The sequence below is a fragment of the Thermobia domestica genome, unplaced genomic scaffold (assembly GCF_964235325.1).
Source record: "Thermobia domestica unplaced genomic scaffold, izTheDome1.hap1.1 HAP1_SCAFFOLD_1405, whole genome shotgun sequence".
Lineage (NCBI taxonomy): Eukaryota > Metazoa > Arthropoda > Insecta > Zygentoma > Lepismatidae > Thermobia > Thermobia domestica.
This window is the reverse complement of record NW_027657115.1, coordinates 1-25,616: the sequence shown is the minus strand read 5'-3', so window position 1 is coordinate 25,616 and position 25,616 is coordinate 1. Positions and strand designations below refer to the sequence as shown.

The 25,616-nt window shown below is 37.5% G+C and overlaps 1 protein-coding gene across 1 annotated transcript in view; it reads left to right on the top strand.

The window, feature by feature from the left end:
* Positions 1-24,899, top strand: part of LOC145677815 (nuclear receptor coactivator 2-like) — a gene marked incomplete at its 3' end in the record, with an annotated part of 32,240 nt that extends 7,341 nt beyond the window's left edge. The window contains 3 exon segments of the mRNA XM_081748143.1: positions 14,277-14,454; positions 19,029-19,162; positions 24,663-24,899. Coding sequence (XP_081604269.1) covers positions 14,277-14,454; positions 19,029-19,162; positions 24,663-24,899 — 549 coding nt within the window.
* Positions 24,900-25,616: the final 717 nt, after the last annotated feature.

Genomic DNA, 25,616 nt, shown 5'->3' with positions numbered 1-25,616 from the left:
AGCTCCAAAGTCAGACTTAGGAACTTGGACATTAGCGTACTGATCATCAATAACATTTTAGTTCGACAAAATTGAACATGCAAAATGGACCGCAAATAATTGGATACACGTAATATTGTTGAGGACAGTATGGAGGAGGTCCCGTTTTATTTTACCTTCGACATGCAGTGCTTATATATGTCGGAGTTCCAAAGGAACTTTCGAACTGCCTCCTCTACAGTGAAACAGCGATTGTCCTGCGTGGATCGCATCATCATCCTGTGAGCTTGTTAGGCTCAAATAACGCATTGCTGCCAGTGATTATGTTGTCATTTTAAGCGATCTGTTACATCCTGTGGTCCAGATGTTGTGTCCGTGCAATGGCAACAAGATAATATTGCACCAGTTCAGTGCGGAAGCTGTTGAGGTATTGTTTCATGAACAGTGAGATTAACTGCAACATCTCTCTATGCCTACTCAATGCTTAAATCTCTACTGTTGAATACCTGTGGTCAGTTCTGGAACTCAGAATCAGGAACAGATGTCCTCCTGCGTCCTTCTTTTGACAGTTCTATAGTGCAATGAGGAACGGTACAAATTTATCTGGAAACCGTTCATGACTAAGTTTCCGGTCCGCGATGAATAAGAGCCGTTCTGAAGACTAACGATGGTCCTACGTTGTATTAATCACACATTTTCTTCAGTCTCCATTATTTTGGTAACATACTTTTGTACCTATAAGACTGAAATTTCGCACGAACATTCACTGCATCTAGTAGCATTTATCAGATTTGTTTTCCAGATCTCTGCGTTAAAACAGGGGGTCCAGAGGGGCAAAAAGCTGAGAAAAAGGATATTTTAACAAAAAAAAAAAAAAAAAAAAAATTCTCTGGATTTTCCCACCTAAGATATATGATGGAGACAGAATGACGGGTGAACCTTTGATAGTAGAGTAATTAGGGATGTCTCAGGGAATTTTTACCCAAATTTTTTTTATACGGGAATATGGGGTATTGTGGGTATATTTTTGGCGGGATTTTGCACCTTGGAGATTGAAATTTTACACAAACATTCAGTCCACCGAGTAGTATTTATCAATTTTTTTTTTTTATCTCTGCGTTAAAACGGGGGTGGGGTTCAGAGAAACAAAAAGTTGAGAAAAGGGATATTTTAACCAAAAAATCCTTTCTTCGCGATTTTGCCGCCTGAGATACACGATAGGGACATGTGAATGGTACAGTTTGAAAGTCAGTTCTATTCTGAAGAGAATGATGGGCGAACCATGATTTTAGGATGAATATGGATCTCCGGATTTTTTTTTTTTTTTTCATCATGAGATCAGGGTCTTTCGCGGTAATCTGGGGCATTGTGGGGAATTCTTGATAATTTTTTTCCCGCCCTTACTCTTGAAGATAGAAGCATGACATTTGGTACACACATGTAGTCTACCGAGTAGTATTTATCAGATTTTTTTCAATCTCTACGTTCACATAGGGCCTTCCAGAGGTGCCCAAAGCGTGACAAATAATTTTCCCCGAAATTCTTCCTTTCCCCTCAATTTTTCCCTCTCCTGGTATATGGTATGGGCATGTAAGTGGTACCATTTGAAAGCCTGCTCTATTCTGAAGAGAAGGAGGTATGAACAATGATCCTAGGATAAATAGTGACGATGCAGTAGCTGCTTGACTGAAAGTCTAGAAAATACCCCAAAAACCCCGGATCTTAAAAGGGCTATAAGATAAATCGGAAGAATTTTATCTTTTTACTAATAACCTTAATCCGCACAGAAGCTAAAAGTAATCAATAAACTATATATATGCGGATATCTGCATCCGCGCTGACCTCTACGTATATGCATTTCCAAAAATTCAAAAAAAAAAAAAATTAAATCTCTTACTACTCAATACTTTAGATCCTGGTAGGAGGTCGTGTCCAGTTTCACGTTAAGCTGCAGGTCCACGTCTGATACAGCCTCGCTGCTAAAAATGGATGCTGAACTTCAATCCATCCATCAATACTTTACATTCGTTGCAGTTTATTATGTCAGTGTCTTGCTGTACCTGTAATTCAGAACGTAAAATTAACGATAGTAGTCTATGGGCCAGTATAGGTAAGGTGAGTATAATTTGGGGGTACCAGATTTCCTTCAAACCACAATTGTATTGGTACTTGACCACAAAAAACTATGATGGCCGTCTCGGAACGGTAGCTTTTCAAGATGGCCTCAATCAAAGATGGTGCCCGAGTCGAGTTATAAAACTGGCAATATCTCGGCTTCTAATTATCAAATTTTAACGCTTTTTTTTTTTTTTTTTTAACGATAGCTCATTATATTTGCAGCAAGTAATGTTGTCATCATTTTGCCCTATCTTGGATGATTTATGAGGAAAATAATAAAAAATGAATTTCGAAGCGCTTTAAGTTTTATATAATCTATATTAATCGTGACAACAAAAGATTTTATGAAGAAATACTTAGGCAAAACAAGAGAGACATTAATTAGTTTTTGTTTGATGTATTTGTGCACATTCTGTCAATAATACAGCCGGAAATAGCAAGATTTGAATGTTCAAAGTTGCGTGGCAGTACTGCAATTCAACGAAAACAGTGATTATTGAGGCGGAATGTTTTCATAAACTCAGAGTTAATGGCATTGTAATTCGGAAAGTACCAGTCTCTTGTCTACCTCTGAGACCTGTATCTAATAATAAGAAAAGGTGCATGGTATTTCAACATTCACCTTTACCAGAATATATTGCAGGTAAGGTCGTCTCCTAACATTACAACACAGCCAATTCCTGATTGCCTTAACTTGTTTTCGGAATCTAAACGGAAGAATTTACTTTGGGTTCTAAGTCGGCATTGCAACTCTGGAAATTACAGTGAACTCTTGGGACAGGATTTAATATACTAATCTGATTTTCACGAAGCTTTGCACCAGGGTGGATTGATTTAAATCAGTCTGATTTTAAATCACGATTTTAATCAAGATTTAAATCACTTGATTTTTTAAATAAAAATCGTTGATTTAAATCAAATTCCGAAATGAATTAATTTAAAGTGAAAGTAAGTAAAATCCCGTTTCTCTTCTGTTATTTCGATTATGGAAGATAATAATCATAATACAATGAGATTCAAATGTATGTAAGCACAGTATGAAAACAAGTAACATGTAGGGAACGATCAGGGAAAATCCCGTTTGAACGGGTTATGGGTGAACCCTGCTTTCTTTCCTTTGTAACACAGGGTTTTAAAATTTCTATTCCAACGGGGAAATCACCATGGACATTTAAGATGAAAACTCTTTTGCGTCCACGTCTATTTGTTTGTTTCCAGATAATACGGGCGTATTTAGAGGGGCCCGATCCCCTCTCCGAACCAAAAAAAAAATTGAAATTTTAAAATTTTGGGCGAAATTTATGTACTAAATACATAGAAGTTCCTCGGAATCGTAATACGACAAATTTTGGATGCGTTAAAATATCGAATAATACTTTTGATAAAGTGGATACTTGACCCCATTGCAGAACATGCCGCGATCTGCGATGTGATGGCAGAAAATTTGCCGCGCCTGTGCAGGAAAAATTGTCAGAGGAAATAAAAATAGCAAACAGAAAAGTATAAAAACGTGCCTGCTATGTATAGATGTCTTAAATGCACGGACGACTCACATTTGAACTGTTTTTCACGTCACTTACAGCATATTTTTAACAACCACAAGTGTTTCTTCTGCTGGAACTGATCATCTTGATTTTTATATTTTGGAATTCCTGCAGAAAAGTTTTGACTTACAAAAGCTCATCGCATAAAGACAAAGTTCTGCCATCGGGTAATATATAGGATCAGAAAACTATATTCACGAAGAAATTAAATATCGACTAAAAGCAGGGAATTCGTGTTATTATTCAGTTCAAAATCTCTTATCGTCGTGAATTCTGTCGAGGAATTTGAAGTTTTAAAATATATAAAACGATAATTATGCCTGTTGTGCTGTATGGTTGTGAAACATGGTCGCTTACGCTGAGGGAAGAACGCAGACTGAAAGTATTTGAGAATAAAATCCTGAAACAAATATTCGTAACCAAAAGGAACGGAAATGAGGAATGGCGAAAACTTCATGATGAGGAACTGCATAATTTATATCGTTCACCAAACACTTTTAGGGTCATCAAATCTTGGAGGCTCAGGTGGGCAGGACATGTAGCGAGAATGGAAGAAAGTAGGAACGCTTTCAAAGTTTTAACTGGAAGTCCAATCGAAAAACGACCATTAGAAAGACCTAGGCGCAGATGGGAGGACAATATTAAGATGGATCTCGCAGAAATAAGAATACAAAATAGAAACTGGATTCAGTTGACTAAGGATAGAAGTCAGGAGAGCTTTTGTGAGCATGGCATTGAACCTTCGGGTTCCACAGGTCATAAAGTGAGTTAGTTAATTTGAGGCGAAATTTATGTACTTTATATGTATTTCGTGCCGCTAGCTAGTTCCAATTGTTTAAAAATATGCCCCTGCCAAATATCAGTAACTTTCGTGAAAAGAAAAGTGTCATGTTGATATACATTGCTGTACTTTTTCCTTAATGCTTAAGAAACATTGTTTGGGATTTTAATAGGTTAACGATTGGGAATTAATTCAAAAATAAAACCCAATACTTTCACTTAAATGGCATAATTAACATTTAATACTAATTCCTAATGTTTTTTCTTCAGTTCGCGACTTGTATTATACGAAGAAAAAGATTTGATTTAAATCAAAAAAATCGATTTAAATCAAAAAAATCAACAAAAATGATTTTTTTGAAAAAAATCAACAAAAATGATTTTTTTGAAAAAAATCATGATTTTTTTCCACCCTGCTTTGCACCCCTTATAAACAATGCAGACTGCAGTCAAAAATGTTGCCAACTAATTAAACAAAAAATGTGATATGCAAATTTGTGCTAAGAAATGAATAAAAAAGTGATGGGGGAAAAACAATGAGATTAAAAATAAAATGGCATGGGCTTGTGATAAGAGAATCAGGAACCATTTTCTCTCGTTTGCAGTGGCGTACGCACTGCTCTTCTGAATCTTTGAACTACTATGTAAACGCAGACACGCATCAAGAGGAAGAAGAGCAGATAGTTGAATTTCTTCTACCAGTGTAAATTACAACTAAAACTTACTATCCCCACTCCTAACGTTTCCTCTAGCTGAGAATCTACCTAAAATATTAAGATTCAGAGCCACTATTACATGATGACTTAGTGTTCTTACTAGCAGATCTATGGTTGGATGAATGGATTAAAGTTTAACGTCCCCTTCAACAACAAGGTTCTATAAGATTTGGATCTACAGCCGAACGAGTGATCCGAACTACATGAATTTCCTCCGGAAATCGAACGCGGGTCTCCCGCCTGACGACGAGTACGCGGATCATATAGCCACAAACGAGTTAATTATCAGATCTAGAAACATGTGCAGTTATACTCACGACTTCTATTCAAAATTGAGCTCTTGGAGGGCCGCAGTGGCTCAGTGGTAGAGCGTTCACCTCTGGCACATGGGGCTCCTGGTTCGATCCCAGTTCGCGCGAAGTGAACCTTGTAGTAGACAAACACCGTGTGCGTGGGTTTCCTCTGGGCCCTTCAGTTTCCTCCCACTTTCTTCATTCCGACATTTCATTCATGTTTTCATCATCACAGCCTCCTTTAGCCTAACCTGCATAATCGTCGGACGTAAAAGTCGAAAAATGTCATTTCATTTCATTTCAAAATTGAGCTCCTTGTACGTTTCCATTATAGGCAATCGAGTGTTTGGAACAAGCAATTGTTCATTCTGCAAGAACTTGAAAACTACTTAGTTTACTTATTTATTGAATAGAGAATTTATTATTTCATTTCCTTTGTTATATGTAATAAAATACCTATAAAATATATTTTGAATCCTCGTGGCTTATCCTTTCATTTGATATCTAACAGAAAAGTTACGCCATAAACTAATATCAGTCATGAGAGTATGAAGACTCTATCGACATCTTATTCAGCAAATTCCAAGAAACTTTTTAGATTCTACATAGGAATAAAGCCACATTATTCAACATGCACATAGTACCTCCTCTTAATTTCACTGCAGCCAGAAAAAAATAAGATTCAAAAGTTATGAACATTCCTATCCAATATTATAAAAATTCTTAAATGTTGAAGATTCCTGTGTACATTATTTCATTTCTGGCACCGATTATTCGGTTTTTGCATCTTTTAAATAGTCATTTATTCTGATCGCATTTTAAAAGCGCGATATATAAATTATAACTGAAAAAATTAGCCTCATATTACTTCGTAATGAATCACTAAAACAGGTTTTATCCTCTTTAACTTCTCTCTATCCTCCTCACTCTCTCTCTCTCTCTCTCTCTCTCTTTTTTTTTTTTTTTTTTTTTTTTTTAATGACTATTTCCTCATCTCTAATGAAAGGTCAAACAAAGATCTGAAATACTATAAGGAACTTATTATCTTCAATAAGAACAGCGAGTTCACTTGATTTCTCTTTTTCATTTTCTTAGCCCATTTTCATGAAATGACGCAACTGTTAATGACAACCATTCTTTGTGAAAAACTGAAAAATAACTGAGTTAGCAACATTGAAAATGAGACTAATAACAGTTTATTCTTCCGTGAGCAAATAGTACACAACAAATGCAATGTATTATGGTAATTAATGTATTGTTAAGGCACAGTAAGAACATTTAGGTTTCGACTCAAAGTATGTATCTATATGGGATCGAAATCTTGAACCAAAATCGAATTTGTAAGGGAAAACTGTTACAACAAATGACAAAACACACGAAGTGCGCGTCACAATTTAAAGATGTCGTCCAAGGAAGCCAGCAGGTTACCTGCTGCTCCGAGTTATTCTGTTAAACATAAACAAGGCAAACCCGTAAGTGCAGAAGAAAAGCAAATACTTTATCAAATGATATCAACGTTGTTCAATTCACTTGAAGAAAATTAAGACCTATAATAGCTAATTTTAATGTTCTCATAGAATATTTATTTATTTACTTTGTAGTACTGAAGTTAGTATTTGTACATTCGCATGCTATACAATGTAAGAAAGCACATCAATAAATTGAACTTAAGGGGGAAAAGTACCATCTGTTCTTCATGGATGTGCATAATGATTTAGGTAATTGATGAAAAAGAAATAATCTCCCATAATGATAAATATGCTTGCTGTTACATACCAGCGCCATCTCTTTATCGTTCAGTGGATAATTTGACATAACTCATTGTAATTTCATCTATAATTACAGTTTGGAGAAAAATAATGTTCAGTTGCTCTTAAAGGAGGAGGGATTATATAGTATTGGGTATTTTGCCTTGTATCACGGCAATGGTGTGAGTGTGAGACGAGTAATGCACACCGCAGTAGCAGAAATTCATGCACGTGCTGCAGCAGAAATATTGCTGGAAACAGACGAAACAACTTCCTTTTCACCAATCAGCAAATAGTCGTGCGCGCAGTGATACAACATCAAGTTACGCGGTTTGTTTTTGAAAGGTGCAAAGGACTATGAAAAACGCTTTAGTCAGGAACAACGTTAAGCAAATCCAATGGCTTATTTGCCTTACCCAGCAACTGATAAGTCAACAGTTTATGAAATATTAACTCAGTGCAATCAAATAGTCAAGGCTAAATTTTGAAAACATTTTTGTTGTAGATCAGGCCATTTTTTCAAAAGCAACAAATTAAATGGATGTATCTCAATGAATTTGACAGTACTTTTATAATTATGGTACATTTTCACATAGTAACCTACTTTCTGATATTGGGAAGTGATATCAATAAAAATAAGTAACTACTCCAGAGAAGTCCTGCTCGAAAATCGGAGTATCTACAGATGGAGAATCTCCTCCCTCAATTTCGTATCAATGAAACAAGCCACTACTCAGGTCTAGACTGCTCCAGATTTATGAACGTTCACTCGCGTTTCCTGCGCGTAGCAGTGAGTCGTATCAATAAAAAAAAAGTGATCACTCATATCTCCCATCCGTCGCACGCTCATTTCGTTGTTTTTAACCTATGGCGTAGTATCCTAAACGCCATGGAACGGGCAAGTAGCAACAACAGCTTCAATCAAAATGCATTTATGGATGTTATAAGAGTTTCCAGTGGTACTTTCAAAGTCACAGTTACCAGAAAGTAAATGAAGGAAAGCCGAAGCTTTGAAGGCAAGTACAGTGAAATGCAACGAAATATCAAATACATCTACGACTGAGACACAAATCCAAAAGAGAATCTTTAATATTCGAGCGAGAATTAAAGAAAGAAAGAAAAAAAAAAAAAAGTAACACTGAAACCATGGGAACGAACCTATTGGAGCTTATGGATGCTGATTCGAAACCAGCAATTTCAAGATTAACACAGCAAGTGCATATCACGTGTTGTCCAAGGTCTTTGTAGTTAGTTTAGCTTTAAAAACGAAATCAGACGCTTGGCCTCTTTGTTTCCTTTTAAAGAAAAGTCCAGCCAGTCAGTCATAAAGCACGTCCATCTGATTGCGTTTTCCACACCATACGAGTCCCCTTCCGTCTTGAGATAAACAAAATGCATTCTTATGTATACACCCTTCCTATCAACGTTGAGTTGAGTTGATTTTGAGTTTAACGTCCTTTTCAGTAGCGAAACCATGAGACTGAACCCACTGATTAACGTATAATCCGAACCACATGAGCTCCCGCCGGGAATCAAACGCCGGTCTCCCATGCCAAAGGCATGTACGCTAACTGCTTAGCCACGAATGAGCTCTTCCTATTAGTGTATTCGTCTCCAAAATATTGCCACGTGTGTATAGTCGAGTGCTCCGATAGCACCCAGAAATGTATATTGTTCTTGCCACTCTGCCTTTGCTGTTTGAAAATTACACACACCTCCGGAAACAATCAATTTTCAGATTTCGCAATAATCTCGTCCATTACACTTCTACTAGTCATAGGCACAGTACCTTGAGCAACACCAGAATCACCTGACATTCCAACCTGGAGTCCCGGACCACTCACGTAACGCAAGAAAACCCGCATCTTTTCCTCATTACGTAGTGCACCACCCCGAATTTTGGTCGATTCTCCTAAAAAATATTGTGCTAACCACTCTACATTTTCTTTCATGAACCTATAATGTTTTTTGTAATCTCCATTTGCAACATATCTATGCAGTTTACAAGTTTTTCTACGTAGTAAAACAATCATATACTCTGCCATATTTCGCACGTAGTCACCTATTTAGCTTGCTCCACAAATTTGGAGAAGTTACTAGCATCACAGAGGAGTCTTTGATTTTTATTGATATCAAACGCGGAGTAGTTACTCGGCTCGAGAATAGAGGTGTGGTTACTTCAAAAGGGCGGGGCTTCTCCGAGGTCAGCCGAGACGAGTAGTGTTCAGTTCTCTTTTTATTGATACCAATGCGAGTAACTACTACAAAATTGGGAATAATGAGTAACTTCTCCGCTTTATTGATATCATCCATTGGTAATGCTGGACTTGGACTTAGTAGTAGAATCAGAAAGAGTTGCAATTGGCTTCATTTGTCAAGTTCTAGACGGAAAGCAATCCAACCATGCTGTAAGACTTCACGAATGCGTCTACGAAGCCTTAATGAGAATAATTTGGAATGAGTTCTTGGATCATGTCGGAAGTCGAAAATATTCAGCTTCCTTTTACAGTTACAGAATTAAATTAGTTATTTTGTTCATTTGGTGAAAACATATCTCAAAAACAGTTCTGAAACGTTATCCGGAGACGACAAAACCAAAGAATTATTTTATTCTTTTCGAAGGCTATTTGAGTCATTAGAGACATGAGAATGGGGTACTTTCGTCTTTCTGAATGTTTTACATAGATTTAGTGAAGTTACTGTTGGGCTTGATTCGAGGGAAGGTTATTGGTTACACCATCTTTTGTGTTTACAAGAAATGATCCCATGGTGTTTTCTTTAGATAAAATGAATTATGCCAAGTACTTATCAATTCAATTGACTGAACTATCCCAACTGGAAAATACAAATCTTTTCATTTTTGAGTTCTACATGTCTGTAGAATCTTCGGTCCAGCTTGAAGCAAAGAATTCATTTGCACGAATTCCGGTTGATCAGGCTTTAGAGGAGACAGTAAAGATACAGATGGTGATTAGAAAAATTGAAACACCTGTAGTTGGCAACACGTCAGATGTATAAGTTGGCAGTGGTGTCGTGGCGCCCGCAGCGCCGGACCGCTGGTGGTGGTGTGTTAGGTCGGTCTCCATATTACGTCAGGCGCAGTGGAACAGCAGTGTCCAGTGGCTGCAGCAGACGGAGGTAGTGTAAAATAGGAGACCTCTCAGATTTTCAAAGAGGGCAAATTGTTGGTGCGCGGTTATGTGGAGTGAGTGTGACGGCAGTGGCTACTGTGTTAGGTGGGTCGCGTGAGACAGTGTCGAAGGTGATGACGGCCTACACAACACACGGGAAAACCACATTGGGGAAGCGGAACAGTGGGCGGAAGAAAATCATGAGTGACAGGTCACGCCGGGTATTAAAGCGCATTGTCACGCAGAACCGTCGTGCCACTGCGGAGCAAGTGACGGAGGAACTCAATCAACACCTCCCCACCCTGTTTCGACAATTGGCCCGTCGCGAATTACATGACATGAACTTACGGGATCGTGTTGCACGGGCCAAACCGCTCATCAGGGACCAGAACGTTTTCGCACGCCGCAAATGGTGCCGCGACCATGCAACTTGGACCGTTGAGGACTGGAAATGTGTGATATGGTCGGATGAGTCATCCTTCACCCTATTCCCAACCACGGGCCGTGTTTGTGTGTGGAGAACGCCCAAAGAAGCTTATGATCTGCAGTGTCTCCGCCTAACTGTGAAACATGGCGGCGGCTCGGTGATGCTGTGGGCCGCCATATCATGGTTTTCATTGGGTCCTGTGGTCACAGTTAGCGGACGAATCACTGCCAACGATTATGTCGCAATTTTAGGAGACCACTTGCATCCTATGGTCCGGATGTTCTTCCCGGACAATGACGCCATCTTCCAGGATGATAATGCACTCATTCACACAGCTGGCGTTGTTGCAGCGTGGTTTGAGGAACATCGGGAAGAAGTTCAACACCTCCCCTTGCCCGCCAAATCCCCAGATCTCAACATAATTGAACATCTGTGGTCCGTCTTGGAAACACGACTTCGGCGACGATTTCCACCTCCATCCTCTCTCACAGAACTGGCCGATGCCCTGCGCGAGGAATGGTGTAAAATTCCACTCGCTACCATTCACGACCTCTATGCCTCCATCCCACGTCGCATCAAGGCTGTTCTGAAGGCGAAATGTGGCCCGACAATTAATCTGGTAAGTTGCAATTTCGTTCAGGTGTTTCCATTTTTCTGATCACTATTTGTACACTGACAGTAGGTGGGACAAAAGGAATCAGTTTAAAGCTTGGAGTAGGCAGTAAATACTATTTAACCGCAGAATATCAGCTTCAGCACTTGGGAAGATGCGAAAATTTGTGGAAATCATTCCAGATAAGAAATACCAGCATCTGGATTTTCAGAAGACCCGTATTTCTATAGACGAAGAACAAGTCTCGGCCTTAGTTGAGCTTCTGTAAAATGAGCGGACCAACCCTTTCGGCAAAAATACCTCAGACAGAAGTTCAAAATGTTTTATTATTAGCAAGATAGAAAGGGGAAAAAAGCTTACCAAGACTTCCAACAAAATGTTTCTTCCACTGAGGAAAAGGAGAGAAAGAGAGAGAGAAAAAAGGAAGCAAACTCAAAAATAACCAGAGGTTAGGCGTAAAACAATGACAAAGAAATTATTTGAAAGACAGAAATATTTTCGGGAATATGATTTTGTTAGCAGAAAACCGTAACCTAAACATAGAGGAAGTCTTCAATTATTCTTTGGATCCTTTGCCATCGAGTCTAACGTATCCTGATGGCACTTTAAGGAAAATTAATAAAACCACAGTAGCGAACTTTCTTGATGGTATGGTTTCATCTACTAACCGTCCGCAAGGTAAATCTACAACAGTTATTGACGCAATGGAGCTTATTCATAAGTTACATGGAGAAAATGTGCTTTTGATGAAATGCCTCATTCAATACTGCTAGAAGTTTCAAAAGTAGGTCATATCAGTGACCAGACTTTTGAGTTGCTTTTGGTTTCGTTCCTGTAAGCTACCTAGCAGTTCTTGTTTGCTTAATAACATGATGTATACACCTGCTTGTAAATTCGCAGGCTGTGACAACCTACCTCAAACAAATCCTGAGGATTACACAGTTAACGAAGAAGTTGGGCTTTCATACAGTGAAGAAGAGAACTAAAAGTAACAAGATAACTTCACATTTAAAGAGAGTAAGATAATATGAAATGCAGCTCGTGTTACGTTCTTTTTGCAGAAGAGAATTTTTATTTTAAGAATCAATTTTTTCTTCGAGTTTTCTGAACGCCGCGCACCTTTGAACATTCAGATCTTTATATTTCCGGCTGTATTATTGATAGAATGTTCACAAATACATCAAACAAAAGCTAATTAATGTCTCTTTTCTTTTGCCCAAAGTATTTTTTTCATAAAATATTTTGTCATTCATTCGAAATTCATTTTTGTTATTTTCCTAATATATCGTCCAAGGTAGGGCAAAATGGTGACAACATTACTTGTTGCAAATATAGTGAGCTATCGTTTAAAAAAAAAAAAAAAAAAAAAAAAGCGTTAAAATTCGATAATTAAAAGCAGAGATATTGGCAGTTTTATAAATCGACTCGGGCGCCATCTTTGATTCGACGCCAACTTGAAAAGCTACCATTCCGAGACTGCTATGTTAGTTTTTCGTGTCCCTCAGATACCAATACAATAGTGGTTTGAAGAAAATCTGATACCTCCAAATTATACTAAAATCTTGTCTGGCCCTAGACTATAGTGGTTAATACATGGAACAGTAATCGCCAAGAGTCTAGTTTGGTTTCTGAATCAGTCTGACAGTTCTACTTTTTGAATTTTCACGTAATTCTCACGTATAGGGAGAGTATGGTGTAAGGAAAATCTGTTAATACCTCCCATTTTGTCATGTTGTCAGCAAGAGAAGTTCGTTTCTCCAGCTGAGTAAATTACCCTAGTTATTATATCTTTTTGCAATATAGATAGCATATGTGACTTAATTGAATTTACAGGATGGTTTGAAATCACACGGCACCTGCAAAGAACATTTCAAGAAGTTTCTATGTAAGCAGTTCTTGTTTCTCTAGCTTATTCCTGTGGGTATTTGGGAACAAAAAACAAGGGTTCTTGTACTTATTTTATCTTATTCTCTATGTAGGTGAGGTCATAGGTTCGATTTTGTATGTACAGAGCGTTTTGGTATACAGTCTAACTCCTCATTCCATCTATCAAAACAAAACTTGGTACTTCGTTTCTTTATCCCCTGTTGTATTTTTTCGAGATACATTTGGATTGTGTGCTTTTACCCGGGGCCACTCCAGAGGGGACAAAGTTGAAGGGAGGAAATTCCCCCAATTTTCCCTGTTAAGAGCCCCAATACATAGCGCCTCTGCAAAGCTTGTTTCATACTGAAGAGAATGAACTGTAGACCAGGGCTTTCCAATGGAGTATTGATGCCTTAGCTATTTCACTGCAAGTTTTTTAAATACTAACAGGGTTAATGAACCCCAGGAACTTTCGTCGTTGTTCATGGCATCTAATTTTTTGTGCATGAACATACTTCTCCATGTTTATCGAATTGACGAGATTTGATTCGATTATCCGGATGATACGTTCATGTCCGTTCCTTGTCAGTATAATGTGCTTGTTCTATATATATATAAAAACTGGACTTAGGGGCCGTTCGAAAATTTTGTGGCCCCTGATCCAAAAACTGATTATTGGCCAAGATCGCAATCTTTTGGTCCCTTTTTTTTAGGGGGGGGGGTATCGTTCCTAAAATTCTTGTTATTTTTGTTATGTGCAAAATACTGAATGTAGTAAATAAACACAAATTTATATTCACTACATGTATTTTTTTTTCTTACGTTCAGTAATTGAATAAGATTATTCATTCAGACACTTAGCGAGGCGGACAAAATTCTTGAATGCTTCCAGTTAACTAAGTAGCTATTCATTCCCTGTACTGAACGTGCTACGTGTCTGAATGGATGCATTGTAATAATTGTAAGTATTCTTTTGATTTTTTTCCATGATACACTGCGTATCTCAACATGTTTGAAAATCATATTATATTTTGTATGAATATATTTTTTCTCTTTCGTAGGCCCTTGATAGTTTCTTATTCGTTGTCAATACGGAGGGAAAAGTGATATTTGCCAGCGAAAACGTATATCAGTTCATCAAATATACTTCAGAAGACATTATTGGAAAGAGTATCTACAATATTATCCATCATGGGGACCATGCTCGGTTTAGTTCTACGCTCTTGCCTATGTCTATAGGTATGTTGAATAAATTTAAGTTAGATGATTGTTTTAATGTAATTCATCAAATTGCTTGTTGAGAAATGTTTTTAAAATACGGAAATTCTCATATACTATTAGCCCATTTCATTTTAAATCGTGCACGTGATAGCCAAATGTGTACCATGAACGTTTTGAAGTTGTATGAAAAAAAATATATATTAAAGATGGGCATAACTAGAATACAGAAAGAAAATAGTTTTGGTCTCTGATTTCCAACAATGTTCAACATCTTAAAAATCACCACAAATAGTTACTTTTGCAGCAAAGTGTAGTGGGCGCTGTGGCTCAGTGGTAGAGCGTTCACCTCTGGTGCTTGGGGTCCCTGGTTCGATCCCAGCTCGCGCCGAGTGAACTTTGTGGTGGACAAACACCGTGCTCGAGGGTTTTCTCGGGGTTGTCCCGTTTCCTCCCACTTTCTTCATTCCACCATTTCACTCATCTCTCATCACAGTCTCGTTTAGCCTAACCGGCATAATCGTGGGACGTAAAACTTAGATTTCATTTCATTTTGCAGCAAAGTGAGGAATTGGCATGTTGGAAGTATCATTAAGAAAGAAAAAAAGTGCTAGAAACCTTTTTTGTTCTTCATTTTATACTGTTTTCAGCTCTTCCAAACCATATCAAAGAGATACATTAGAGGTGTAACACAAACTGTAACAAAATTGTTTAACTTGGCAAAAACTTTTTTGTGCACTATTTCGGATATTTCCTGTGCCTAAATGAAAACACATAAGAGTTGTTTTATGCTAGGAGTAAATACTATAGAAACATGACATTACAGTAAAAATATTATTTCCTACCTATCGGTACACCACAAGTGAGAATTTAACCTGAAAAAACTGAAAATTTCAAAATTAGACCATTTTCAAAAATTAATATCTCAAAAACTCCATCTTGAATTTTCATAGAAGTTACATAAAGCATGCAAACGACATTGTTCTTCAATCCTGTACAGACAGACTTGGTATTATTTTTCTGTGAAGACGGATATATATTTTTATATTGTACCTTACACAAATTGTGAAATAATAGTAAAGTTTTGAACAAAATGTGGAATTGGCAACACTGCCTTTGATTTAATTTTCCACATCCAAGGTGTTGTATCACCTTAGCAACAATGTAAGTAAATATATTGACCAAGAACAAGTTCGAGGTAGCAATCTTTCTTTGTATGAATTCACAGTGTAAATAGGGTTCTGTCTCTTGTTGCATCCAGCATTTGTAGATCCTCCACATCAGGTTTCAGTTATAAATTCCTATAATTTTTAGTCTACCGTAGTGTCATAGCGTGGAAAGCAGCTCAGTTATTATTTTATTTTCATTCAGCCATTCATAATTTCCAAATCCTGATCTGAAAGAATATTATTTGTGCTGGCTGTTGTGAAATACATATTGTTAAGCTTTTTCAGTGTATTTTAAGGATATCTCATCCCTTCTCCTTTTCCAGTATATTTCAGTTATCTCGCACTGCACCATTAGCTTGCTAAAATTTTATCACAGTGCTTGATACTTTCTGAGAGTAAATTTGTAACCTGTTTTAGCTGTATATTGAACGACAGACCCCCCCTGTCTTTTGAAAATCTTGAAGTTGACGTGAAATAACTAAATTCGGAGTTCCTAGAACTGACGGGTAATTTTTAGTTTCTTCGTTTATTTGCTAAGCAGTGTTCTGTTTGTATCCGAAACACGTTTTCAGACGGACATCTAGACGGTGGTGTAGAACTGTTTGTACTACGCGTGCTGTGCATTGTTTTCGGAAATTGGTTTGCTCACTACAAAACATAACACTTACCTATAAAAGGATAAATATGAATATCATATAGTTCTTTAGTTATTGTAACTTGTCAACCTGAGAACATAGGTTTTGTGCCGATTGTTTTGATATATACCTTACAATACTCTTTGGCAGTCATTTAGAAATTGAAAAGGATAACAATGTTTTTCGTCAGTTTTCTTCCATCAGTCAGCATTTTTGAATCATTATTGGGGGACATGTAAACAGCACTATCGCGTATGAATGTATCAGGTGAAACGTAGTTTTTTTGCCTTTCCGGAAGAATTTCTTGTTCAAAATCCCATTATCTATAAGAACCTGTTATTATTTTACTCAGTTGGGCAGGTTATGTAGTCAGAATGAAAGAAAGTAGTAATTCTTTCAAAATTTTAACTAAAAATCCAATCAAAAAAGTACCTTTAGGAAGATTTAGACAAAGATGGGAGGACAAGTTTAAGATGAATCTCGTAAAAAGAGAATTAAAAGCAGACATTGGATCCAGTTGACTATGGGCAGAAGTCAGTGGCAAATTCTTGTGAATACAACATTGAACCTTTGGAGGGCACGGTGTCTCAGCGGTAGAGCACTTACCTCTGGTGCGTGGGGTCCTTGGTTTGATACCCGGCGAAGTAAGTTTGTGATGGACATAATCATGTTCGTGGATTTTCCCGGGGTACTTCCGTCTCCTACCCATCTCATTTCACCAATTCTTCCATTGTCATTCACTTGCCTTAATCGTCATCTTCCTTAGCCTCACAGGCGTAACGGTGGGACGTTAAACTGAAAGATTTTGTAATATTGAATCTCTGGATGCCTTAGAGTTAATTATTTAATGGGATATGGATGATCCCCTAGATATAAAATGATCCAGCTAGATATAAAATTATAATCCATTATATATTTATAGTGATTTCAAAACTAGAAACAAATTGACGTTTGGAGAAGCACGTGGTACGCTGTTGCCACTTCGTGCTCATCCCGGTAAATCATCAGCTGGAACTGTCTTGAGTCCTAACGAAAAGGAAAATCTCTAAATGTTGGTTTGTTTAGATGGATGAAAGAATGTTTGTCGTCCCAGTTTTTTTGTGTTTTTGTTTGTTTGTTTGTTTGTTCTTGTTTAAAATCCCTTCCACGCACAAAGAAACGAAAGACTAAAATAGCTTCTTTCCCTCTAAAAACACGTATTTACTAGCGACAACACTGGAATGTTTAGATCTGTTGCCAAGGAAACCCTCCACCCACTGTTGCTAAAATGACGTTACTATTCGACACTCGCTGAGTAACCGCAATAACTATGACGTAGATTCCCTTCTTCAAAACAAATCTGAATGTGTTTTTGAGCTGTCAATTTGTTTCTAGTTTTGAAAGTACTTTAGTAAAAATATTATATTGGAATGTGCCGTTATTTAAAGTTTTGCAAATTCTCACAACTTGGATTTGAGAGAACTAGACTAGAATCAATCAAGAACTAGAAAGTAAATTCTCACCCTCCTAATTTTAAAATGAGATTTCCTGGAATATGACGTATATTTTTGAGACTTTACAGTCTTTCTCACTACTTGGATTTAAAATCAGTCGAGAACAATACAGAGCGGAACAGTAGGTTCATATATTTTTGTCCGATGCAGTTGATGGGAACTTAAACATTGCATCCTTCCAGGTTCGAAATCGGGATCTTCCGGTTGAACGGCAAAAATTCTAACCAGCACAAACCTCTAATGCGCGAGATTCTTAGTTTGAACTCAGCTCTCACCAGGTATGCTTTATAAGGAAAACACCATATGCTTGGTTTTATGCAGCGCTAGGTCAGTTCGAAATTGCTCCTCATCTAAAACTACAACATAGAGCAAATTAACCCTGTATTTTTTTTCTTTCTTTTGATTACAATTATTATTGCATATTAGTTGACAGCAGTAAAAATAGTGATTACATATCTTTGCGTATTCTATTAACATCTCAATTTTTAGAGCGAGTAGCTGAGTATACCAGATATTCAGGGTAGTATGGGGGTTCAGCGTTATCATGCTCTTGGTAACTAGGTTTCATTCGTGACGAAAAATGTCGAGCACCATTCGTACACTTCTTATATCAGTTCTTAATACTCTTCTTTTTGTTGTCAGTTTCTGTGACACATTACTTAACGCAATATTAGCTGCATCTGTTGAATCTATACTATTAAATACATAAGTAAAAGTAAATATATCTCAATGAAGCTCTTGCAGTTGATTCCAGAATTTCACAAGTATCAGTTAAGACTTGTAGTTGATTCCAGAATTTCACAAGTATCAGTTAGACTTGTAAATTTGACATGTTCTGTTATATGCAGATACATATAAATTATTCTTTGGAATGATCATGCCCTTTAGAGATACGAATTATTGCTACTTTTTGTTTGTAATTCTAAATTCAGTGGAAGTAAAATAGAAAATAGACACAGCGTATTTTTACGCAGTGTCATGATACATCTATCCCTTATAGATTAAATAAAACTAGAAATGAATGGTGAAAGGTCACTACATAATGTCCATGTCCTGAACGAGATTCGAACCTGCGACAGACAGGTCGTATGACAGGGTAATGGCTTTGGCCACTCCATCCAACTGGCAAATGAGGAAAGCTGGGGAAGGGGGGAGTAGTTTTATAATAATTATTATATAACAGTGAAGTGAAGTGTTTCGCAGGTGTATTAATTTCAATATTATTTAACTGTGAACTGAGAGTCGTACAATCCTGTACAATTCATTAAGGAGCTCATACATCTAACATATTTTAACAGGCTGGCCAAGTGAACCACAGCCTCAATCGAGAAGTCGCATCTTTAACTGTCGCCTACTGATCAAACCTCCCGATGATCAGGACGAGACGATGGAAGAGAAGCAACAAAGAGTATCTAAGTATGAGAATATGCAGGTATGTTCAGTTACCTGGTCTTCATACATTAGGTGGGGATTATGTTGTCTGTAATAATTTACTTTTGGTAAATCTTTTGAGGTGTATTAGGTATACAATGTACATCCACGAATATATTACAGAAATTTTATAAAAAAGATTAAGAACAAGAACATAACTCTTTCCAGTCCCAAGCTTTTGCGGGTTATTTTTTATTTATTTAATTAATTAATTTATTTATTTTTAGCAAGAAGAGGTAAACAGGAATAGATTGCTTAGGTGACACTTCGAGTTGAACCCAAAAATATTGGTTTAAAATTATGTACGTTGCTGCCAAGGTCTTGCAGGTATACTGTATATAGAAGAAAGCGGAGAAACACCCATAAGAAACTAAATGATGAGAGGGAAAGACATAATATACAGAGGTTGGACAAAAGAATCTAAAACGTTTGCAAAAGTGTGAAAATCATACCTAGTATGGTGTATGGCCTACTTTTGCGTCCAAAACAGCTTGGATCCGACGTAGAATGGACGTATACAGCTCCTGAATCGTGGCGTGTGCCATTTTATATTATTGTTCCTCCAAAACATGCTCCAGTTCCTTAAGGGATGCTGGTGGAGGTAGAGACCAAACACGCCCTTCTCAGACCACAATGGCTCAATGATGTTCAGATCTGGTGATTGTGGAACTTTCGACCACTGTTGTGCTTTGCAGACGTCGTTTGCCCATGAATTGTGTATGCCCTCGTGACATTGGACATAGTGCCTTTCGATACCCCCACAATGTTCGCCACTGAAGCTCCAACTAGACGGGCACCAACGATCATGCCTCTTTGGAAGTCTGTCAGGTCGCCCATTTTACCGCACCACTTTCACACCGACACTCACAGGTGAACTGGTTACTGCTGACGGAAGAGGAAGGTCTACAAAAAAAAGCGATCGGCAACCGCAACAAGTTTGTACAGTGGCGGGCCAAACCTAGGTGCTCTGTATGAAGTTTTTTTATTTTATTTTTTTTTTGTCTACCCTGTATTATGTAAAGCAGGTTCAATGAGCAGCACAGTTAAGTAGCATAAATAGTTTTCAACCATGCATAGAATGCCACGCAATAGACTTCGTTACATTATAAAACAATGTGGGATTGGCAGTATAAAAAACGAAAAGTGAGAGATATACACCTGAAATTACTCGAGGATTCAATAGTGAGAAAAGGTTATAGCAACTGATAGTGACAGAATGTCTTACACTAATAATTGCTTCAAAGAAAATCTGGGTATGGGGATGATATATCCAAGTTTTCCTTTATGTAAAACTTTACGCTTCTGACGTATGCAATTAATGAAATCAATGAGAGTTCATTAACTCAGTAATATGCTCAAATTTTGCAGTATGTGCAAATATCTCATGCTACTACAAATTGTTTCCAATTCAATAAGAAACAAGCATTTAGTGGGACTTAAAACATTATCATTGAACACCAGTATTTAATAGTTATTCCTTAATCGTGTTCAGTGTGTTCTACATAGTTAAACAGTATGTGTAAGAAAGCAAGATACTCAAACATGAACAGTATCTGTGAGCAAGATACCCAAACATGAATAACATTTTGATAAGACATAGAACGAAGTCGTAAGTGTGCCAGTTCCTACAAACCGAACATTTTAGTTTGTAGTGATTATTTGCCGTTCATATCTTTAAGAAAATTACGTTTACAATAGTGGAGTTAAACTTGTTAAAATTCTCTGGTGTGACGCGAGTGTTACATGAGACGCGAGCATAAATTTAGGTGTTTTAAAGCGTATACCAGAATCATGATTACATCTTGAAGGCTTGTCCGAATGTAAGTCCAACCAGTTCCGTTGCATTTATCTATATCTATCTATCTATCTATTTATATGCATGCTTAATAAAATATGCATGCTTAATCAGTAAATTGTCAGTCACGTAAAAGAAGAAATATTGAGCAGTGTAAATAATATTGCATGCCATTAATTCAAACATTTAAGGCTTCATTAACGACACTGAGCCATAAAATAACATTTTTAGAATATTCAGTACGTAAATTGTATGTGTTGGGGAGAGGGGGATGAACACTATGGTATACATTGGTCAGTGTGTTGGCTAAACATGATTATTCACTATTTGTACCTAGTTATATCATAAATACTGTCACAGTTTGGAGTGCCGCTGTAGACATCCGGAGTGGCACAGGTCTGCCATCTTGTATAAAGCGGAAGATGAATGTAGTGTGTGTTTGACTGTTCATGACATACGTTGATATCGTACTGAGTTCTGATGGAGTGGGGCATTTACGAAAATCGTGTAGCAGTAATTGCACTACACAAGGTCGGGAAGACAGCAGGTGAGATTTTCAACCTCCTGAAACCCCTACAGATCAGCAAGAGATTCGTGTATCGCGCCATACAGCGATACACCGAGACTGGAACGGCAGCTGACCGCGCAAGCAGTGGCAGACCACAAACGATACGAACCCCGCAGGTCCAGAAAGCAGTCGCAGCAAGAATTCGAAGAAATCCTGTTCAAACACAGTGTGACGGCTGCTAAGATGAACATGAACAGAAATTCCATGTCTCGTGTGCTTAGGAGTGACCTACATCTAGAAGCAGACTGGTCACTTTCTGACCCAAACATTAATGTCGCAGAGGGTCCTTAAATCAAAGAGACTGTTGTGTCGTTACGCCAACAATCTGCACAGAAAGATTCTGTTCACTGACCAAAAGGTGTTTACAATTGAGCAGGCCTACCACATCCAAAATGACCGTGTGTATGCCACGTAATCTACTGCAGCTGCTGTGGTAGCTCCAAGGGTTCAGAGGGCACATCATCTTGCCTCAGTGATGGTTTAGTGGGGAGTGAGCTACTCAGGCACAACCCAGCTGCATTTTTGCAGAAAAGGTGTTGAAACATCTGCCAAGGTGTACCAGGACACAGTGCTAACAACTATAGTGAAACCACTGTCTGCTACCATGTTCCCTGGAGAAAGGTGGACCTTCCAGCAGGATTCCGCTCCAGGCCACAAAGCGATAACAATCCAGGAGTGGCTGCCACTGAACGTCCCCGACTTCATTTCTACCGCTGATTGGCCTTCTAGAATCCCGGGCCTTAACCCGTTGGACTACAAACTTTGGGCAGTCCTTCATCAAAGGTCTGCCATGAACAGCATCCATTTGTCGACAGTCTGAAACAATCCTTGACGTGAACAGTTTTCCCAGTGATGTGGTGCGTAATGCTATTAACCAGTGGCCGGACAGATTTTGTGCCTGCATCGAGGCCAAGGGGGACACTTCGAAAAATGATTCATGCGTCAGGTGTACAAGATATCAATGTAAAACATGACCAAAATAAATTTCCTTGGTGGTAATACTCCGTGTTATTCACATTCAAACTTGACAGTATTTATGATATAACTATGTATGTTCGTTGCGGTGAAATTTGAGTGAGTGTAAATGAGAGAATTGATACCGACTAGGTGGCAGTAGTACATAGTACGAGAGAACTTTACTAATTTGTATAATATTTTTTAAAGTAAGAGTATTGTTAATTGCAGTTCCAATTTCGAAATTGAAATCATGTATAATTCTTGAGTGTTTTGCTTTATAAAAGTTAGTAATTTCAGAATACTAGGTTACAATTATTATATATTTCGTAATACCATTTGTTTCGGAACTGCCAAATATGTTACGAAATTCGTAATTTTACCAAATTCAAGAATGTTCTGAGTCCGGAATATCGCAAAATTCCATGATTTACGAGTGGTTCGGAGTTTTGGAATTGCAGAATATGTCGGAATTCCGGGATGTCTTGAAAATCTGAAATGTCGTTCTGATAATTTAGAAGAGTTTTCAATTTGCGGTGTTGCACAGTCCGCAGCAAAAGAACCTGCAACATAGGCGTAGTTTCACAATAAACGTACATGCTTAACAGCGCAGGGAATCAGCATAGCGTCTAAGTGGCACGAATCACGCCAGAGAAACCTCGGCGTCCTCCCCTGCACACGTATTTTGGAGCAAAAGACTTCTTTGTTTCACAAACTTACATGCTGATGTTGCAGATTTTTTGCTGCGGACTATACCAGAGACTCATTCCTTACTAATATGGCTGTTCTGTATAAATAAGTCAAATAGTTTCGACACTTCTACTCTCAACCTAAGTGCAGTTCCAGAAATGCGTATTTTCAGTTCTAACCAAGAAAAGTTTGTTAGGTAAACAAAGCATTTGCCAATGTTTTACCTGATTTCCTTGTAAATACGTTTTTGTATCATCATTATCTTTGATCAGTTAACTCTTTAAATCACTTCCTTTCAAAAGTTAATCAAAAGATGACAATTTTTTCTTTCATTAATATTAATCGATCAACATAAAACATAATGATCGTAAGCTCCGTATGTAGCTGATGACTTTGGACCCACCGAAAACAATTGATTGCGGAAGTACATCATGCTTAACTCATCCATTAACAGTCGCCCCACTAAAGAAAATTAGCAGTTTTTCAACAATATTTAACATTTCGTTGAACTCAAGAATCGAGAAATAAACCGACGTTTTTTTTTCTTTTCTTTTCTTTTCTTCGAATACACCAATTTTCAAGGGAAGCTGGTTTGTCCGAAGGTGGAGTGGCATGCTCACTGGTTTAGTGAGCACGAAAGAAAAGGTGAAAGGTTTCTATCCTCTAAACGGAAGCGAATACAGCTGTTACTTCTTAAAGATATAGATAGTGTATATAAGGCTGTACATTGTTCCAGGAAATGTAAAAATAATGACCTACCAATTATAATAACTTTATTTTGTACCTTGGTTATGTATGCGTTGCGTTTAAAAAAAAAAGAAAAGAAAAAAAAAGAAAAGGTCGTAATAAGAAAGTCTGTCGAAAAAACTAACCTGTGTACTGGTTCTCGAAATAAGTGTAAAATAATTTACGCGACACCGTCCAACAGATTGTAAAACACAATGACGTAAGCGGTTAGCGTACGTGCCTTTGGCGTGGGAGACCCGGGTTTGATTCTCGGCAGGAGCTCATCTGGTTCGGATTCCACATTAATCAGTAGGTCCACGTCTCATATAGCCTCACTGCTGAACGGGACGTTAAACTCAAAATCAACTCAACAATGACGAGAATTAGTAATTTTAAAGCCTTTTATTATTAGTCTTTATTAGTCACTGATAAATTCGCAACGTATAGAATTTAATAATTTGGAAAAAAGAAATTTTTAAGATTTCACTGTTTCATGGCTGAAAGAGAAAGGCATTTAAAAATGCAGATAAGATAGTTGGACTAACGAATGGAGAAAACTTGTAAAACCGGGACCGAAATGCGTTAAAGATGTGGTAGAATTGAATAAATGTGTACCTCGTAGCTTTATGTAAACTAATTTTAGTACGAATTATCAATATGTTTAAATGGTTTTGTTTGTTTTATTGATCTTATTAACGAGTATATAATAATAATAATGTCACCATGTTATTGTTTATTACATGTATCTTGTTTTATTGTCAATTATAGATACAGTCAGCTCTTATGAACTCCTATACAAGTGAGAAATCTGAAAGCGAAGAAGTATCATCTGAATCAAGTGAAGGTGGACCGTGTCTTATCTGTTTGGCTCGACGTATTCCTGTGAACGAAAAGCCAGGTGGCTCTTCGGTGGAACAGTTTACTATGAAATTAGATACAAGTGGGAAAATAATAGGTGTGGACACGAGTGGAGTGTCATCAACGTATTCACAATACCTCAACAAGGTACGTTTTATTTATTTTCAAATTAAATAATATTTGATTTATGGTTTGGTCCAAGTTTTATCTCAGTTTAGATGAAGTATTAAATGCATTGTAATATTGCTTTAAAAAAACTCCACAAGATGTAAGAATATATTTGACTAGGGGAGTAGTTTAGGCAGCAGCGTACGAGCTCAGTTCTCGAGGATTTAAAGCTTAATTGCTAGTGTCGATGCTAAGGAAGATTTCCTTATTCTTTGGATGTCGGACGCAGGATATTGTAGCGTGAGTTGCAAGATGACACGTTTAGTAGCGACAGACTAATTCAATCTAATATATTGTAATACGCTCAGGAGTATTATTTCATTTCATTTAAAGTTCTATAGCTGAGTTACTTGTAAAGAGGAGTAGCGTAAAGAATAGTTTCGAAGTAAAACATTAGGTTTGTTAGTGTAAATCTTTTGTCAAAATGGCTTCAGTAGACACAGTCGATACGTATCCTTTCATTCCATGAATGCATATACTCGCGGAAGTGGAACACTGAGTATTAATGAGATATGTAAGGAGCTTGAATGTTGCGTATTTTTTTCTCCCTGTATTTCATCAACTTACGGGATTAGCCGTGACAATAAGATCTTTTCACAGTAAAGTTTATGCCTAGCATTACCTCTGTTCCTGTTAGTATAACTCCTCAAAAAGTTGGACATCTGTTGTTCCGAGGGAATATACCCAAATTAGAGG